Source organism: Hemibagrus wyckioides, linkage group LG04, assembly GCF_019097595.1.
Source record: "Hemibagrus wyckioides isolate EC202008001 linkage group LG04, SWU_Hwy_1.0, whole genome shotgun sequence".
Lineage (NCBI taxonomy): Eukaryota > Metazoa > Chordata > Actinopteri > Siluriformes > Bagridae > Hemibagrus > Hemibagrus wyckioides.
The window spans coordinates 17,820,638-17,841,198 of record NC_080713.1 but is presented as its reverse complement, the minus strand read 5'-3'; the positions used below and the strand labels follow the sequence as shown (position 1 = coordinate 17,841,198).

General features: G+C 39.5%; 2 protein-coding genes across 2 annotated transcripts in view; one reads left to right on the top strand and one right to left on the bottom strand.

Moving 5' to 3' along the window:
* rab11a (RAB11a, member RAS oncogene family) overlaps positions 1-3,637 on the top strand; it is a 7,349-nt gene extending 3,712 nt beyond the window's left edge. The window contains exons 3-5 of the mRNA XM_058387615.1: positions 102-295; positions 456-536; positions 1,205-3,637. Coding sequence (XP_058243598.1) covers positions 102-295; positions 456-536; positions 1,205-1,341 — 412 coding nt within the window. The 3' untranslated portion in view covers positions 1,342-3,637. The remainder of the gene's footprint in view (positions 1-101; positions 296-455; positions 537-1,204) is intronic.
* Positions 2,471-20,561, bottom strand: part of megf11 (multiple EGF-like-domains 11) — a 113,316-nt gene continuing 95,225 nt past the window's right edge. The window contains exons 17-26 of the mRNA XM_058387616.1: positions 18,400-18,528; positions 17,979-18,107; positions 17,038-17,166; positions 16,770-16,898; positions 16,183-16,416; positions 15,065-15,180; positions 14,844-14,898; positions 13,258-13,317; positions 8,717-8,929; positions 2,471-5,586 (exon numbers count right to left, since the gene is read on the bottom strand). Of these exons, the coding sequence (XP_058243599.1) occupies positions 5,411-5,586; positions 8,717-8,929; positions 13,258-13,317; positions 14,844-14,898; positions 15,065-15,180; positions 16,183-16,416; positions 16,770-16,898; positions 17,038-17,166; positions 17,979-18,107; positions 18,400-18,528 (1,370 nt within the window). The 3' untranslated portion in view covers positions 2,471-5,410. The remainder of the gene's footprint in view (positions 5,587-8,716; positions 8,930-13,257; positions 13,318-14,843; positions 14,899-15,064; positions 15,181-16,182; positions 16,417-16,769; positions 16,899-17,037; positions 17,167-17,978; positions 18,108-18,399; positions 18,529-20,561) is intronic.

Genomic DNA, 20,561 nt, shown 5'->3' with positions numbered 1-20,561 from the left:
TGCTAGAAATCTTATATCTAACTATTGCATTTTGTTATTATTGTTTAACCTCTGAATTACTGCTGGTCAGGTAGAGATTGGTCTATATATTTGGTTTAAAGGTATTACCGTGGCGCTGTGGGGGCTCTGTTGGTGTACGACATTGCCAAGCATCTGACCTATGAAAATGTGGAGCGCTGGCTGAAGGAGCTGAGGGACCATGCAGACAGCAACATTGTTATCATGCTGGTTGGCAACAAAAGTGACCTGCGCCATCTCCGGGCTGTACCCACTGATGAGGCACGCGCATTTGCAGGTTAGAACCCCAGCTGGATTTGGGCTAAGAACTGGTGCACCGCTGCCCACCTTTAACTAGTTTTATAAATATTTTGATAATGTGGCTTGTGTTCTTCTGATGTGGATTACTAGGGCCTTAAAATACCATCTCTGTGAAATAATGTTCTTTGTCTCTGCAGAGAAAAATGGATTGTCTTTCCTGGAGACATCGGCTCTGGATTCCACCAATGTAGAGACAGCCTTTCAGACCATCCTGACTGGTGAGTGGGCTCTGAGTGCAGGAGCTGTTGTCCTGGTTTGTTGGTTGCTTATATATGGTCATATTGAGGCTAAATCATATTTGCCCAGAAAGCAGCAGAGAAAAAAAAATGTTGATGAGCAGGACTTCATGCAAATGAGCTTGAGAAAGAAAGTGTGTGTGTGTATGTGTGTGTAGGCTAAAGGCTGATTGGTTTTTGGTCGAAGGCCATTCCCTTATGAATGACTAATCAAAGGACTGACCTTGCTGGGGTGGGTCCATTGAGTTCCTCCAGCTTGACGTGACTGTAATAAAAAAAAGCTTCCTGCTTCTGTTGCAGCTTTGTTTGTCAGCTTAGCCTTATTTCCTTTCTGCAGTGTAAGCTGAAACAAGTTTACATATTTAAAGACCATCAGATATAACATGGTAATTACATTACCTCAGGCATACTGCTGTGTTTATGGCTAAGGCTGAATAAAAAAGGTGTAATGAATTCAAATGATTTCTGGTGCATCTCAGCACAGAAAGGCTATTTTTTCATGGCAGACATCTCTGTGAATGCACTGATGCAATCTTCCATAATCTAAATAAAATGATCTCAAAATAGTTCTAGTGTTTTAATAATCACAACTAATCACCTTCATAGAAAAGGTGAATCCTGTTCCTTACAAGTTGATTGTTATCTTACAGAAATCTACCGTATCGTGTCCCAGAAACAGATGTCGGACCGCCGGGACAACGACATATCGCCCAGCAACAACGTGGTGTCCATCCAGGTGCAGCCCACTGAGAATAAGCCAAAAATGCAGTGTTGCCAGAACATCTAGCCCCTTCCATGACCTCCTTTTCCTGCAAAGCCCACCTGCAGAAAAGCCCTTATCCCTCCCTCTCTCTTCACACCCCCCACCCGATCCCTCCCCTCACCCCTACTTCTTAAAGACTGCTTTGGTTCAGAGGCGCAGCTGCACGCTTGGGCTAGAGCACAGAAGCTGTGTTTCCAAACCTCAGCTCTCAAAAGGGTTACCACCTGCGCTCTGGACTAACATTTTGTTTTTGTTTTTTTTCTGCCATGGTAGGCTTTTTTTATTGCAAAATTTTAATAATCAGTTGTGCTGATCTTCACAGAAACGTCTTAATATATTCTTTCATTTGCAAACAGTGTGAGGTTTGTTCATGTCAATGTCTTGAGCAGCTGGCATGTGGTTGTGTCTGAGCCTGTCACAAGAGTAGACAAGTGGCATTAAGGAGATATTACTGTATGCTGTACTTAGAACGTTTGGATACTAGACATTAGACTAGCATTAGGCCCCAGAGATCATCAACTTCCCAACTTTAGCTATGGCTGTGTGTATGCAAAAGCTTCACATTGCATGTAAACTTAAATACTCTCTTAGGAGCACTCCTATTATTGCATTTTTGACAGTATCTGAGCAGATAGTGTAACACATCAGTCATGATGGTTGTGGCTCCTGTGGTCTGTATAGTAGAATATGATTGCATGATTTCTATCAGCATTCTGGAAAGAGGAGTGGGAAGATTTTCTTTGGTACAGAGAACCCCACAGACATGACTCCTCACACTGACTGAGCGTTTCCTCATGCTGCTGCTGTTTCCATTCATCCTGTGCATTTCTTGTAGAGTAGTGGTTTTAGTGCCTTTCTCAGTGGATTGTCACACAGGGAAGCCTCCATTTTTGTGCATGTGCCCACTTTGTGGACTTTTTCCTCCATCTCTTCACAGCAGTGCTGTGAGACCTTCAGCACACGATCTTCTGCAGTGCTAAAATGGTAGTATTCATCCAATCTGAAAGTTGCCTTTCATCGTAATGTTTCTGCACTCTGATGTCACCTCCGTTTGGTCCTTTTGGCCAGGTTAAGCAGCAAGTTTAAATCAGTCAAACAATGATTGATGCAGAAATTGAGGCAAAAAAGGTCAATACAAAAACATTTAAGCTTAGACTTTGATGGCAGTCAGTGTAGTACCCGTTTTAATAGCACTGAAACACTATAGAGTTTAATATAGTAAGTGAGGACAGAGATATTAGAATTTTATAGTGTCAGACATCCCATTCAGTGTACCACTCTCCTTATTCAAGAGAAAGAATAGCCACTGCACACAGGCATAGCTGTTGATTGTAAGCTGGAGCTTTCGCTATATTTTTTTTGCACCAAACACACTATTTCTTTCCTTATCTAACCCACACTACAGTTTAATTCTTTAGTATTTATTCTATAGTAGCCAACTGATTTATTGTTTTGTGCCTATTATGTAAGACTTCTGGAATTTTAGGACAGTACTATGTTTATCAAAATTAAATTAAGAATGTATAATGTATTGTAGCCCAGTATAATCATGTTGTGATTGTAAAAGCAAGCATTCCTATGATACAGCAGATGTGGGGAACATCATAAACTGCAAATCATTTTTGCACCATGGCTGCCTAAGGAATTGTAGTGTATGTACAATAGAAATGATAGTGAGGACAATATGCATGATTTATTCCGGTATATCCTTAAATCATTACACCCTCTCTGTTGCACTTAAATGTTAAACGAATTCTCCTTAAAGCTACACACTCTGAGACCACTTTGGGTTAAGGTGGGGGAAACCCCCTTGTAACAGCAGGTAAAATAATGTAAAATTCTAATAAGGAGTGTGTAGGTTTGTACCGCTTGACAGCTGTTAACAAGTACATCACAGTATGATGGTCTCAATCAGAATAGTTGCAAAGAAAACTGTACACCTGTCAAGTTGGGCACTACGTCTTTCTCTATGCATTCTGTGACTATATGGTATTTGGGCCTTCTTCCAAACTGGCCCTTGGGACCCTGAAACTAATTATGTAACTGACTGGTAGATGGCTAAAGGGCAGTGCCAATGATGTATGGGTACAGATGGCACAGCTATGCCCAGCCTAAGCACTGCACATAGCTGGTGTGTCTTATGTTGATCTGAAATCGATGTTCTGTCAGTTCTCTTTCACATATTGCCTCAAAAACATTTGTTTTGTCTGTGCTGTACTGTGATTTTTTTTTTTTTTATCATTATACTATTACTCTATCCACTGTAATTTGAATTTTGAAGTGAAAAATAAAATTACGGTTAAGTGAGTAATTTAGGAAATTTGTGATGAATGTTTTGTGATGCTTTGAAATATGTTACATGAATTTGTTTTGTAACAAGTGCCTTTGTCATCTTTCCTAATCAATGTTTCGGTTAAATCATTAGACATTTATTTAATATCCCTAATCATGAAAAATAATCAGTGGTTAAATCCCTCAGACGAAGAGAAAGTAAGTCACCTACGGCTTGTCATGGATGTGAGTTCTACTGTTAAATTAAACCTATTCTCTGTAAGCTTTATTTTGCATGAAATGACACAAAGATCAAATCAGTATTGTTTCACAAACAGGGTTAAAGCACACCAACTTGCTGTGTATGGCTGGATAAACTGCACTTTTGTCGCTGTGATTGTCTGCAGGTTATTGCTTTAGTGAAGGGAATGGAGCCACATCGAGAGCATTGCACAAAACAAAACAAGCAATCGGGAATTACCAAACTCAACTTCATATGAAACAAGATTCAGGAAATGTCTCCGAACGATATGGAGGTGATCACTGCCCACTGTAATGCATCTACTTAGACACAAACGATAACTTACATTCTGTATCACGAGTGTGCAGGAGTGGTACAGTCACAAGAAATGAATTAAGCATTTGATATAATTTGCTCATGCTATAGTTTTCTATTTAAACTTTACACCTTTATGGAAAACAAAACTGCTACTTTGTCAAATAATTTAGAAATAAACACAAAAACAAAAGTTCTCTTAAAAGCCACCCATTTGAGATTCAAGAATATGAACAGAAATAACAAAGAATATATATATATAATATTTACTAAAAAACAAAACAAAAAAAAACCCATAATATTATACATTCTTGAATACACATTCACATGACATCACACCTGCAAACTTGATATATAACCATCCATAGATGTTTTTGGATGAAACAGCAGTTTAATATAGACTAGTGGAATTTAGGACATTATACAGTGTATATACCAAGCTGCTGTTTTTCTCATAAATCTTTTATAAAGAGATGTGCACCACCTCAGCAGATTTTAAAATACTTTATGAAATGTTTAAAGAATTATACTCGTATTTGTAGTGTTCTGAAGAAAAAACTGATGGTTCTCAAAAACGTATTTTGGTAACTGTCTTTATACAGTAAAAACTAAATGGTCCTTCTATTTAATCATTTACTATTAAGCCATGCTTTCTCACTTCTTTTCAGTCCTCTTTAAATAGTCAAGGTTAGCAGTGACACGTCACCTGGAGGTGACGGTATCCATCGACTTTTTTTTTTTTTTTTAGATGGTCAGGGTCAGTCCCTGATTGCATCAGGGGACAGGTGATTGGGTCAGCTTGCCCCCTTGCTTAAGCTAACACTGAGACTATGTTCCTTCTACGATTGAAGTCAGCTCATTTGTATGGAAACACAATAGTGCCTTGATAGTCCGGTTGCCTGCTGCAATATACACAATTAGATACAGAATGCAAGATTTGTGTTTTATTTCTTCTTAGTCCGGCCTTCTTAATTAAATCCTTTTATCCTCAAGAGAACCAAATGAAGAGAAGATAGAAGTGAGTAGTTGCTAATATCTTTACAGTTCTCTGTACAGTCCTTTCTTAGCCATCTGTTGTCCTACACACACACGTAGACACATAGCAATTCAGCAAAATTTTATAGCATTTTTAGCGATCTTGTCATGCATCTCTGTGTGTATGTGGGAAAGAGATAGTAAGGTTTGATGAGATAAAAAGATTAGGAGGAGGTCCTGCAGATGCAGGTGGTGCTTGCTGTAGTATAGAGGTAGGCTCAGGTCTGGGTTCTACAGCAGGGAGCTGGGAGGACTCTCGGGGGGCGGTGGGGTGTGTGTGGGGCTGTGGCGCATGGGCAGGATGTCGTAGTGGCTCGGGATGTGGCTGTTCCTAGGAAGGTCATAAGGGTTCTGGGAGAAACCAGTTGCCAGGCCATTGGGTCCCTGTAGGACACTCACTGTGGGTTCTGATAAAGATGCAGGTAAAATCTGAGTTAAATATCTTGGAGTATGCTAAGAATGCACATTATATATATATATATATATATACATACATTATCAGTACAATTTATAGATTTATACAATTATTGACTGTAGCCCCTTTCTTGCTGTGCCTCTCCACCACTGAGCAGTAGAAAGGCAGAAATTATTTGAGTGGCCCTGACATATTAGTATTGGTTACAGTGTTGTGACCGTATCATATACATCACACACCAATGCTGGGGTTTTAAAGCACCATGTACATTTACTAGTCACTTTATTAGACACAGACAGCTTGTTGGTCCATTGTGTCCAGTAGGTGTGCAGTTAGACAATATACTGCATGCACAATTTATGTTCTATTTTATTTTATTTTTTTGGTCAGTTTCCAATAAGACTGCTCTTGGACTATTCTCATATGAGGTGTTTAAGGGCAGATTCACCAATTTTGTTGAATACCTGAATACAGAACCACTCCCAGGACCTATTCTGGACCTGTTAGCGGTAGGAGCTCAGAATTGCACGTTTATTTTCAAACAGAGTAGAAGAGTTCAGTGTCACATTTGTGCATGAACGTTTGCAAAAGGGTAGACACAAGGATCATCTGTTTTTTGTTTTTGTTATTTTTCTTTGGCAACAAAATGAAAGTGGAAAAGAACTGTGATAAAATGAGATATGCTTGGTCTTTCATAAGAACTACACTTTGGGCGACATATATTTGGACAGTGACATCATTTTTGGTGATTTTGCCTCTATCACACCACAACAAATTTAAAAGGAAGTAATGACGGTGACTCAGCTTTAATTCAAGGAAGTTAACAAAAAATATTGCATTAACTGTTTAAATAATTATTAGACACATGGTTTTTAATCTGGATAGGTGAATTACGAGCAGTTTAACATTTGAGTTTCCACGTTATTTCATGACAAGGGGAGAAAAGGTCTGTTGATTTTGCATTTGGTCGCTCAAAAACCTCCAAAGCGATTTTGATGCAAGTGAAGAAGGCCATCATTAGACTGAAAAACACTGGCAAGCTTAACACCACCATTCACCATGAGTGGTTGATCACAGAATTTTTTCCTTGGTGAAGAAAAACCCCTTCACAACATCTAGCCAAGTCAAGAGCTCTTGAGGTCGTAGGCATATCATCAATCAAGAGACACCTTCAAGAATGTAAATACAGAGGGTTTACCTCAAGATGCAAATCATTGGTTACACTCAAGAACAGAAGGGCAAAGCCCAAGGGCTTCTTAAAGCAAAGATACTGAATTTTCTTAAATGGTCATCTGACCTCAACTCATCTGAGCATGGTTTTCACTTACTGAAGGCAAAAATGAAGGCGGAGAGACCCACAAACATGCAGAAACTGAAGGTGGCTGCATAGAGTTTGCAAAGCATCTTATGTCCATGGCTGTCTCCAGACATCAGGCAGTCATTTACAGCAAACGGTTTGTATGCAATCATTAAAAATAATCCTTATGTTTATAATTGTTAGTTTGTTCAATTATTCTTGCTCCTGTGAAAATGGACAGACTATGTAAAAAGTCTGTAATTGCTAAGCATGATGCAATTTTGTTGTTAAATCCCTTGAATGAAAGCTGAAAGTCTACACTTCAATCACATCTTGATTGCTTTATTTCAAATCCTGTTGTTGTGGTATACGAAGGAAAATAATGTCACTGTCCAAATACTTATGGAACCAACTGTATAATCTGATCCAACATAATTAACCATACTGCATGGCTAAAATATGTGGACACAACCATAACACTTCATGTTGGACATCCCATTCCAAAACCATAGGCATTAACATGGTTGGAGGAGAACATCAGGCTTGCAGTCTTCAGTGGGGTTGAGGTCAGAGCTTTGTGCATGCCATTGGAGTTCCTCTGTACCAAACTCATCAAAACAGGTCTTAAGGGACCTCCATTTGTGTACAGTGGTAGAGTCATGCGGGTGTAGAGAAGGACTTTACCTGAACTGCCACAAAATTGGAAGCATAAAATTGTCTAAAATGCGCTAGTATTAATATTTATTTATTTTTTTTAAACTAAGCAGTCTAGCATAGACTCAGACCATTGTCCCACCTCCATTACACCTTACTGTCGGCACTGTGAATTCTGGTAGGTAGTGCATAGTAATCTTGGGCTTGTGTGTAGCTGCTTGGATATGAAGTTCCTGATGAACAGATCTTTCAGAATAAGTTTTTTTTTTTAAACACAATTTTTACATGCTACATATTTCTCCAATCTGTGTATGTGTGGTCTACTGCTTTATGGCTAAACTTTTGTTGCTCCTAGAGGCTTAAATTTCAAAATCTTAGCACTTACATTTTACCAGGAAGATCCTGCAAGGCAGAACATTCAGTATGACCATGAAATGTTTAAAGTAGCTGAGCTCTTCATTATGATCCATACTACTGCCAATGTTTGTCTATGGAGATCGCATGGCAAAGTACTTGATTTTATATAGCTGTTAGCAATGGGTGTTGCTGAAACCCCTGAACTCATTAATTAGGAGGTGTGTCCACATACTAATGACAATACATCGTATAAAGAAATCTGGGGGGAAAAAATGCTTATTGAATAATTTTGCTTAAAGTTAGCTAATAAAGCAAAAGGATAATTCCACATTTTACCTTCAGAAAACCTTGCATTAAAATTACATGCATATATTGTTTTATGTGATTGTGTTTAAATGCCTCCATACTTGAATAAGGCACTCTGTCCCTCCACTGACCATAATAACCCTTTCTCTACCATTATAAAACTTGTACCAAGAAGTAATATGACAAGTTGGTACACTGTGTTTCCACTCAGGGTCACCTCATTCTGCTTTCTTTGATGGCTGGAGTAGAGGTTGACAGAAAGATTTATAGTGTATAGAAACAGATGGACTACAGTCAGTAAGTGTACACTCACAAAGTATATAAAGTATAAATCTTCACCTTTTATCAACACAGAAATTAACAAAAGGTTTTAAGCCTGAACGAATTCTCTAACCAATACTTGCATTTGAAATATTGTATAAAATCCTGTGGATGCAACAGATGGTAAACACTTCAGTAATAACAGTATCTGCTGCATTTCTGAAATATTTTCTCATATCTAACTCACCCATGTCATAGATGTTCCTGCTTGCAGAGGTGCGGGTGGTAGTGTTAGTGCTGGTGCAGAAGGCCAGGTCCCTGTGTGCAGGAGACTTCATCTCCACATAGCTGCTCTCAGTGTGCTTGCAGGTCAGACCTGGTGGGTCCCGGATGGTAGCATATGGATTCTCACTGTTCAGAGAGCATGAACTGGAGCTGCACATGGATGGCTTGATGTAGTCTGGAGACCACAGACACAGGCACACAACATAGATTCTGTACCAGCGAAACTAGATGAAGAAAATGAGTTCAGGAGACATTCAGGTTGTCTTTAGTAAGATTAATGATGTGACCTCAGCTATGCGTACAACTGTAATGCACACTATATAAAATCAGTACTATTTATGATGCAGTGTTTTTGATGTAATCCTAGTCACAGTGCCTAGGGCACATAAGAACAACTGTATCATGGCCCATCTGCAACATCCTAGAGGAAAGTCTTGTTAAAATTCAGGGGAGAGAATTGCATTACACCCTCTAGCATACAGCCATGCACGTTATCTGCAGCTAAAGTAGGGGGGAGGGTGAAAGTGCTGAGCATGGAAGCGTGTGTAGCAGTATAGGTATGCATTCCAAATAAAAGTTTATTGAATGGCTGGTGGCTATACTGATTTATCCAAAACTGTTTAGACACTAAAAACATTATCAGTAAGAAGGAATCCAATAGACTCAGAGTGCTAGCAAGAACACATTTCTAACCATTTTAAATTCCAGCGAATTGATAACAAGGCCAAGTAAGTAAGGGCTTCCAGGGTCAGCAGCCAAACTCTTGAAAGCTTCTTCCATCCGAGTTGATCCGGTCTCACCTACTGCAGCTCTCTTTGTTAGGCTGTTTACAACAGATCTGAGACAACACTGGACCTAGGAGATCAATTTAAGGAGACTTGTGTGTATAGGTGTGTGTCTGTCTGGAGGCTGGGGTTGTGATGAGGGCAAGGATCAGATTAATTGCAGACACACACAGGCAGCAGAGAGATGTGTAAGGGCTTGTGGCTTTAAGTGGTTGCTTTGGGCTGTCAGAAACCATGGCTGTCTTGATGTAACTGGCTGCCACAGAGACCCAACATCAGAAAGCTAAAGGACATAGTATAAAGGTATCTTCCAATTTCTTGAAAACATATGTACAGATTAAAATGAGTGGTTGGTGAACCTTGTACAGGGATGCCCAAGATCAAACCACTTCTTCTTCAGTAGGGTGAAATGCCACTCTGTTGTGTTAAGGTCTGGTGATTGACTTGGACATCACTTTCCCCCCACTGATTCTTTGTTGTGTTGGTAGTGGGCTTCTGATCATTGTCTTGCTGCATGATTAATTTCCTCACAATTAGATTGGATGCATTTCTCTGTAAATCTGCAGACAGAATTATTCTGTAGACTTCTAAATTCTGCTGCCGCCATCAATAAATATTAGTGAACTTGTTCCAGAAGCGGCAAGACCAACCCATGACACTATCACCACCTTGATAGCAACCGATGAGCTCATATGGGATCCTTTCACGTTGAGTTATTCTTTGCAACCTTCACGGTCGAAACCCAGGGCTCCAACCAAGAGTAAACATTCTAGCTATTAATTGTTTAAATAATCAATCTAAGGCTACGTTCACACAAACTGACTTGCAGTGACAGTCTGGCCATTGAACATTCATTTTCAATACGATTTTCTGATTTCTGGGAACATAAAGGACAGCAACTATTGCAGTCTAGATGTGGGTGTGCCCAGTGATGCAAGAATGCTGAGAAAAATTCAACTTTATGCAAATATGATGCGACTTGGTACAGTGACTGCCTATGGGAGTAAAGACAGTAAAACACATCATATGATTCCCCATACAGAAACAAAAGTAAAAAAAGATTCATGGAAATGTATCCAACGTCATGGGCTTTCCAAGTAAGATGATTAATGCATTTAATAGACTGGAATATAGCTTTTATGTATTAACTGTGCTGGCCATGTGAGACTTGACAAATAGCCCTGCTGCTTGTAAGTCTGAATTGTTTTGTGAACCCAGACAGTCCGGCGCTTGCACTTTTTCTGCAGATAGATAGCCGCAATGGCAAACAGCACACATTCCTCTTCCATCTCATATCATATGTTGCATATATGCACTAGTGAATTTTATATACAAACGTTCTCCCTCTAGAATGTTCATTTTAGTGGCTAGTGCAAAGTTATTTGTGCCAGCCACTGATATGGTTATTACTATAGCAACCAGTAATAGGAACACCTTCTGCCAACTTCATCGAACAGCGACTGGTGACTTGCAGCGGAAAAGCACTGTATACATGAATGAAGCATAAGAGGGCACACCTGGGCAAAAAGAAACACCTGTCAGTCACCTGTCAGTTGCAATATTTTGATCACTTTTAAAAATGGGTAATAAAACAGGTGCCAGTGTTAGAAATTCTGATTTATAATCTCATATTCATCTTTTGTTCACAAATCCAACCTGCAACGATAGTTCCTTTGTGATTATCAGCCTGCAAGTGGACCCCAAAGGAAGACCTTCCAAATATGCAAAGTAAAGAATTAAATTTTACTGTAATGTATAGGTGACAAATAAAGGCTCCTTCTTTTAAAAGCTAGTTGGGAATGGTCCTGCATCAGAGAGAGATAGCCACAATGGATGCCTCCCTCACTGGTTGGCTATGTGGCACTACCAGGGTGCAGGAGGTATGTGCCCCCCTACTGTGAGATCAGACCACGCCATTTAGAGCTTAGGGCAAACCAACTGGCCCTAAATTTTTCCTAACCAGTTCTGAAACATTGTCACATGCTAGTATACTCTGACAATTTTGTGACAGCTCTCTTTACCTTTTTCACAGAAACTCCTCAGGTGGGCCCATCTGCCCATCTGTAGCCTCAGTGACAGCTTTGAAAATACAGGTACTATAAAAGGTACTGTAAATTGATACAGCAGGTTTGACAGCACATGTCTGGGGGAGTAGTGTCTGCAACAAGTTTGGCTAAACACAGGAGGATATTTGGCCCAATGCCAAGTCAACTTGTTGCTGAATATGGTTATCCTTAATGGAGCTGGACAACCTGCTGGGAAGGATGTACTGGCCCATGAATGGCCCCACCATCTACTGTATGCCTTACTGCCTCTATAATTCATTCTGCCCACATCACACAGAATTCAGCAAATAGACCATAGAGTCGGAATTGTGACTCAGAGATGCCATTTCTGCTTTGGCGATAAGTTTGTCCATGCATCAAAGGTCAACAACTCTGGAGGTCTGGAGATATTTTATTATAATTTTGTAAACCAACTGACTGACCTTGCAGCGTTCCATGAAAGCAAACCCACAGAGTGTTGTTTGTTGTGACCAGTACATGCCATATAGTAGTGTTTAGACTGAACAATGGCCATTTGATCCTCAGTCCAAAACTATCTGAGATGACAAGAGGAAGAAACCTTGAGGGAAACCAGACTTAAAAGGAAACCCATTATCTTCTAGGAGACACCGGATAGTGTTACTATAGTGTAAAAATCCAGCAACTGTGTTAACAGGAAAGTGGATCTGATTAGAGTTTTAACATTATGTCTTTTGTATCAAACTTCTGTCCTAGCTCTGTGTTGTTGTTTTTTGTGTTTGAACTTTATGTTGTATGTTTATGTAGCATCAGGTCCTGAAGAAACGTTGTTTCATTTCACTATATACTGCGTCAGCTATACGTGGTTGAAATGACAATAAAGCTTCTTGAATCTTGAAGTGAAGTTATTAACTTGATGGAGACTTGACTTGTAAACTGTCTTTAGCTATTTTAGACTGTCCGCAGAAGAACATCCAGAGTCTGGTTCCATAAACAGTAGTGTCTTGGTGGATTTAGGGCTGAGATGACTGTCCCATGATCCTAATTTTTGGCAGATATGTGTTCCTCGTCAGAGGTTGGGTTGAATGTAACATTAGAAGCAATCAGCTCCAGGAAGTCTGTACTGCTGGGACCTGGGTGTGACCATGCATTTTCTCCAGCTTCTACAAGGTTAATGTCACCCCTCCCAGTGGTGTGAGTTTGGCAGTAGTCAATTCGCTGCGTACATAAAAAGGAATGCATTGAGCTGGATTTCATGTATATCCAGGAACATGTGTAACTCCTGTTCTTCACAGTATGCATGTTATCCAATTCCTGGCAAATTTTCCACTGGTTCCAGACTTCTGAATCTTTTTTTATTCGGACCTTCATTGTGCATAATGTTATATTTTAATTGCATTTCAGCATTATTTTATAACTATTATTTGATTTTCAATCATCTGTCTTTCTTGTCTAAAGTTTTTTTGAGATGGATAGCAAGGTTATTTTACATGTGTACAAGTTTCTCAATAGACAAATGTTTCTTTATATTAAATGCTTATTAAAGGTGGCAATAATTTTGCCACAAAAAATCATTTCTGAGAAGGATTTTATGTTTTTTCTTTTAATGTAAAATGTAAAGATTTGTGTGTAAAGTTTAGTTCATACAATCAGGTTTTCCCCTGCCCATATTTCTGAAATCCCAGGGATATTACCTTTAGCAACTTGAGTTGTTTTGTTGTCTTGCAGTATCAGTGTATCCTCTCGTGACACACCTAATTCAGTAAAGCACACACATAAACAGAAAGGTGTATGCTTAGAAACGATAATGTAAATAGTAACACACAAATGACTTTTATTCCCAGCAAACATGTTTAAAGTCGGGAAACTCGATTCGGTCTTATGTAATTTATTGGATCTGTGGAACAAATGCTGAGGCAAACATTCAGTAAGACTGTTGTTGTTGTTGATAAGCTTGATGTTTCACTCTGCATGCAAATATTCCTTATACACAGCTCTCTCACAGCTACTGTATTTCGTCTCTGGGGCTGCATTCTGTCCAGTGAAACTGCGTTTATCAAATGTCTGGAATAAATAGTGAGGATTATCTAGCCGACAACAACACACTGCAGTCCTAAATTCAGAAGAAGGAAGCCTTGTGATTTTACAATTGATATCCTTGCTCAAAACAATTTACCGAGTAAAAGTGTGTAACTTTATTGACCACCTAGGTGCGAATGTCTAGAAAATTTCAAGGTGATTTTAATAATGTAAACTAAAGTGCACTTTACATAAGCAGGAAGCAGCTGATAAAACCTGTGTTTCTGATAAAAAATGGAGAATTTCCATTGCCTCCTGCTAACAGAGTAAAAGCTATCTGCAGAAACATGATTGCAAACTGGTTATCAGCCATCAGCATATTCTAAAGTGCCCTGTGTTTATCCTTTATTCAGCTCTGTTTACAGTTTTAGTGGCCACAGAGCTATGCACAAGAGGAAACTGAACTCAGGATTAAAAATGTACAGAATGTTTCATGGGTAAATACAGGAAAATGAAGCAAGGTTAATGGCAATAGGACTTCATTTAAAAAAAGAAAAATGTCAGAGCAAGCTCAATTAATACATTTCACAGTTCAAAATAAATAGTGTGAGCTTTCATTTTAACAAGTCATAGAATCACCAGACAGAAAATAATGTCATGTTTCACTGGGTTAGGAAAAGTTTGTTACTGCAGGTTGTGTAATCTTACTTCCTCTAAGGAAATTGATGGAAAAACCAGTCTAAACCCTTTGCCTCCTGCCTCTTACATGTTGCTGCAGGCTTATCATCTGTCCCACACTCAGACATATCAGGTTGAGAAGCCTCAGACGATGGGCACAGAACTAATGTGTTTCCTCCTCTCTTGTTCACGGTGACCGTGGGTAATGTAGGCTGAGTAGACTTTCTGTCTGTTTTTGTAAGTGAGTACCAACAGTGAAGACCTATTAAAGCCACAGCAGGGAAAGGCCACATGCAAGGGCTAGAAGCCTCTGCTAGTCCAAAACATTTGCCATCAGCAGTCACTACTCAGCAGGATGATGGGCCCCTGCTAATTTTACAGAGCCTGGAGAGCAGCTAGTGTATGTAGATATGGAAAAGTCAGGTCCATTTTTCAATATGACTGTGCTGGGGAGGGAGTTGTAGCTCCACAGTGTTGACAAGTAATTTGTTTTCAAAATTATAAGAGCATGTTGGCATGTGTGAAACTCTCATGTAGTAAATGCAGCGGTAGATAAAAAGAGATAAAAAGCACAGACACTAACCAAGGTCATTTAGATTGCAGTACGCTCTCCATTCTGAGTTGCTCCTATCCCCTTTCTGTGTAAAACAAACAGGTTAAGGTTAAGAATGTGTTAATTACGTTTAAAGCATGTTTTTGTAGTTATGTGAAAAGGTCATGTGTGGGTAATTGGATTGTTTGTGTGTGTGTGTGTGTTTGTGTGTGTGTGTGTGCGTGCGTGTGTGTGTGTGTGTAGGTGCTTGCCTTCAGAGTTAGAGTGCCATCCAGATTGTTAGTGTTGGAGGAGGGAATGTTGCACTGGGCCACAGTGTGGTAGCTGGGGTTGGAGAAACACTGACCACTGCTACTCTGAGAAGTGTCTGATAGAAAGAGAACACATTTAAAATATTGGGTTAGAATATCATTATCGTCATGCTACGGTGAAATTTGGATCAAATCTGTATTTTTTTATTTCTTCTAAAAACCAAGCAAGTACAATGCAGCACAGTGATCACTTCCTAAAGGCAAATGCTTAGATTTCACTGATGGACCTTTCATCAGTATTTTAGGGCTATAATCACTATCATAGTGGGAACCACCTGGCCAAAATAAATTCAAATTAAATGTGTTATCTTATTATGTGCCTTTGTGAATGTTTATTCATGCGTGTTCTATGAAATATAACCTCTAAGCATATTTCTTCAGCTTACATCTATAATCACTTGGCATATTTAATTTTTTTCCTAGCTGCAGCTGGGTTGTTTATTTTAATTTGTAGCCTATTTATGTTGAAGTATGTTGATATAAATAGTGTACACCCAAAAATCTGGTTGTAAGAAATGGACTTCTTATGTTTGTGCTTGAGAAGGCCTTGCATATGACCTGAGTGTTTTTATCCATCTTAATGGATGGATAAAAACACAGATGTTAGACCAATGAATTAAAAATTTACTGCTGCCAATTTTACGTAGCACCTTCTGTTATGCCACTCTGATGTGCTTGCTTAGATGTGCAGATATATTTATTTCTGACCAAGAAAATAGCAACTGGGTGAAGTGAGGAACAAATTGGCTTAGGTCCAACCAAATTAGCAATGCACATGTGTTATACCACTAAACTATTATATACTCATAATACCGAAATGTCCAGCCATCTTTAGTCCAAACAGTAACTGTTTGTTATTTTCCTGTCTCTGAACTTGAAAATGCAACTCTTGCAAAATACAAAATCCAATCTCACACCAAACACAGAGCATCAGTTGTGCTGCACAATACAAGAGACCCAGCACACTGACAGAGAGAGGGATCTTGATATAACATCCACATTGGAGACAGAGTAAATGTCTTGAGGAATTTCATGCTTTATTGATATAACTTTCTCACCAGAGAGTGAGTAGTCAGTGTTGGTGATGTGCAGCGCTGGTGTGTAGGATACACTCGGCATGTCCTGACCCTTTTCCCTCTGCCTCTGTCTGTACCACACAAACAGGCTAAGCATGGCCATGATGATGAGGAGTAAGAAGATGATGCCCATGACGGCGCCAGCTGACTGGCGCTCAGAGCTCAGGGCTGGACTGATCTTAGTGTAGGGGTTTAACTCCTCCATCATCAGGGCCACTATAATACACACACACACACAGTGATGTAAATATCATTCTGAAAAACATTTTCACGATATATCAAAGTAACATGTACATGAAAATGAACAGGAGTCAAAGTCAAATCCACTGCTTGTTACTGTGAACAACTGGTCCCTCTAGATTCACTGACAATAACCACATTGCTCTGTGACCACATTTATTGCTATATCTATTTCATATTGTTGTATTGCTCAGCCTAAACATTAAGGGCCATTTAGGCTATTATTCAAAACTAATGAATGTGACAAAACTATGTGTGTATATGAGACATAAAGTATGAATGACAGTCTAACCGCACTGTGTGTATGTATGAGGAAGCAGTGTGATTACCCTGGTCACAACGAATTCCTTTGTATCCAGGACTGCAATAACAGGTTCCAGTCACATAGTCACAGGTGGCATTGTTCATGCACTCACACAGCTGCTGACAGCCATAGCCGAAAGTCCCAGGAGGGCATTCTGCAGACAGAGTAACACACAGAGCTAATATGCAGAGCTTGAACACTATAGTTATGGACCACTCGCCCATTCTGACTCAACATCACAGCTGAATTATGCAACTCAGTAACTTCCCTAATAAATACAGAATAGCACTCACTTTGCTCGCAGCTGCTACCAATGAAGCCTGTGCGACAGGTACACTGGCCTGTGATGTGCTCACAATCTGCACCATTCTGACAGCGGCACACCTCAGCACAGTCATGCCCATAGAACCCTGATGGGCAGCCTGAAATAGTAAAGAGAATATATGGTAAGGGGTCACTGTGAACCCCCAGAACAGCTTCAATGAACTTTGGCATCAATTCTCTGGAACTATACTGAAGGTATAAAAACCCTTCCACTCCAGTCAGGATAGAGAAGCTTCAGCAAATGATAAAGGTGATCACTCAGTCAGTGACCTTTTTCTCTAAGGGGAAGTGAAGATGGAAACCATGTCAGCAAAATGCTTCCCAAAGAACAACAGAGCCACTAGTTTTTCCTTAAATTTGGCACTTGTCTGTACACCCAAAGTCCACACAGCAAGGACACTAAGCTAATGAGCCCATTGGAGAAAAACATTGCAGCAAAAGACAAACGGATTTCATCATCCTTCAAGTAAAATGAAGAACGCACCATTGCTCATATGAAAAATGAATGAGGACCAACTGGGAACAAACAAAAATTACCGATATAGAATATCAGTGATTAGCTGGGAGCACAAAGTGACAGACAATGCTGTGGATATTGTTAGGATATTTGTTTGCACCATGTGAATGCTGTTTATCTGTATAACACCGTTTATTGTGACATGAGAAAGGTAAGATCTTAATAAGATCTGTGCTTCATATGAAATATCCATTTATATCTCAAGATAAGTTCTGTCATTATTGAATATTTGTAACATAATACACATTGTTTTCTTTTGTCTTTGTAACAACTACTGTGATTTTACTGCAAAGCCAGCAGGTGCCACTGTTTGACTATGTGTGTGTGTGTGTGTGTGTGTGTGTGTGTGTGTGTGTGTGTGTGAGAGAGAGAGAGAGAGAGAATGAGGCTCACGCTGTGTGCAGTAAAGACCCGTCCAGCCAGGGCTGCACCTGCACTCCCCATCATAGGCACTACACTGGGCTCCGTTGTGACAGTTGCATGAGTTGAGGCAGTCAGGACCCCACTGCCCTATAGGACATGCTGTAGATGCCAGACAGACCATTTAGGTCAGTTAGGTTTCTTAAACACATAGTGCAAGTTCCCATTCGCACAATTCTCGTAAAATATCAAGTGTTCTGTGCCACACACTGTAGATAAAGATGCACAAAGTGTGGGCAGGTACATGCATAAAAGTTTGTTTAACTATAATCACATGAGAATGAAGAAGAAAGGAAGTGAGACAGACAGAGGTGGAAGAACGGGGAGAGAAGAAAAAAGCAGAGAGCTGACAGAATGACAGAGAGGAAATTCAGAGGGGTTAATTGATTCATACCCTGTGAGCAGTCGTCTCCAATCCAGCCGGGGAGGCACTGGCAGGAGCCGTCAATAGGGTTGCACGTGCCGTTGTTCATGCAGAGACACACTTCAGCACAAGCTTTCCCATACTTGCCACTGGGACACACTGCCAAAGACACAACACACTCAGCACACAGCACAGCTGTGAAAGTACCTTAACATGGAAAATCTATAAAGCAGCACAAATGTAAAACCCCTTGACTGACCGTCTTAACGGGGAAAAGCAAAGTGCATTTTACATAAGAGATGTTTTTGAATCTGGTGTTAACATAAAAATATATTTTTAACATCAAATTTTTGCAAATTTTTGCACATGGATTATTTTACATATTAACATTTTAAATTGAGGTGGCCATAAATGATCATATATGTAAAGTGAGAACATTTACACATTTGAACATATATCATAACGTAGTCTACATAGACCCAAAGTGTACAACCCAGTTTTTGGCAGGGTACCAAAAGGCAAAAAACATGAATATCTTGTTCATAAATGTCTTTCTGAATATTAGCACCATGCATGTGAACTATAAAGCCATATTTGTAAGTAAACTTCACAGGTTGCAGTGACAGAGCCTTAAATTATCCAAAACTATCTGCACAACTACACTTAATTCTTCATGTGTTACACCAATTCCAGGTGATATTTCTGAGAACCAGGGCAATAGATGTTAGAGAATGAAGGAGTGAGTGATATGGATTCACAACCTGCTTGAGCAGACTGAGCACATCTATCAGACTCCCCATTTATCCATCTGTGCCTATTCACCATGCACAAGAACAAAGACGACTGATGTGCCATGGAATTAAAATTAGAGCTTGTGTACATTTTTAATAAAAGGAATATTTCAGCTTCCTTCTGACATTCGACTCATTTAGAGATTTCATTTCAGATTAAAGTTCCATCGGCTCTTTACTGCCCCTCTCTCGGTTCTTTTGAGGGAGAAGGACAGGGGAGTTTAATCAGGTACATACAGCACAATCTTTGCCCCCTTGCTAAAGACAAGGAGAGGAAGCAGTAGCTGGTAAACAGACGCCTGTGCTGTGTAGGAAATATGGGATGGCACAGTGGAATCAGATAAGGTGTCTCCTTTAAAGAAAAGTTAAAATTAAATCTTTGTGACAGTGGCTTATTTTAATAATCATATCTCTACGGACCTCCTTCCTCAAGAAAAAGCCTCTTTCAACTCCCTCAAAGCAGACTCTTATTAGCTAGAGGGATTCACTCCTTCTTGTTTCGAGGGTATAGTCTCTTCTTTTCAGCATCATCCTGCTGCCTGTCAGAGCTTCATTAGCGCTCTCATGGACACATTACTGTAGAGCTGGACAGCTGAGGACACCAAAACTGACTGAAATACAGTTCTCCTGTGCCCTACCTCTCTTCCAGTAATTATGATCTAGACAAATTAACCCAGTTTTTTTTCTAGGCTTCTTTCCCAGAGTCTATCCTTTTTCTGCTTTAACATATTAAACATTTATTCATGAGACAGCTCTGCAAGCCATGAAAGTGAATTCTATATATGCTCATTGCCTTTCCTTTATTCATGAAAAGACTGGTTAATTATTATGTGGAGTTGTATATATTTCATTTAGAAGCCTCTACTGGATGCTGTGGTAGTGGTGTTGGGGTGGATATTAAGATTTATTAGTTTGAGTTGGAAATATGCTTCACTGACCTGAAATACAACTTAGATCAAATATGTATTTCTATAGTACTCTTACCACATACTCAGTATTTACTCTCTTTAAATAGTAAAAAAAAAAAGATTGTGGCATGCTTCATCCAGAAAACTGTCAAAGAATAGAAACCACAGTGTGGAGCAGATCAGACTGGATTATGTCTGTTTCCAGAATATTAATACAAATACACACATATCCTATAATAGAATGGTTTACTATTGCATACCTCTCAAGTCTCAAAGTTTACCCATGAGACCAAGGTTGTTTGCCTTTGTTATAAATATACAGATATTACGTTTTGGGGTTGTTGGTTTTTTTTTTAACACTTAAAGCGTACCAACAAAAAAAAGTTTGTGTTACAAAATACTTCCAGAGTGTAATCACAGCAACACTGGCATCACTGACCTATTCAGCACGAATGGCCAATTCTGCCTCTTGATTAATGTTTTTTTTCTGTGG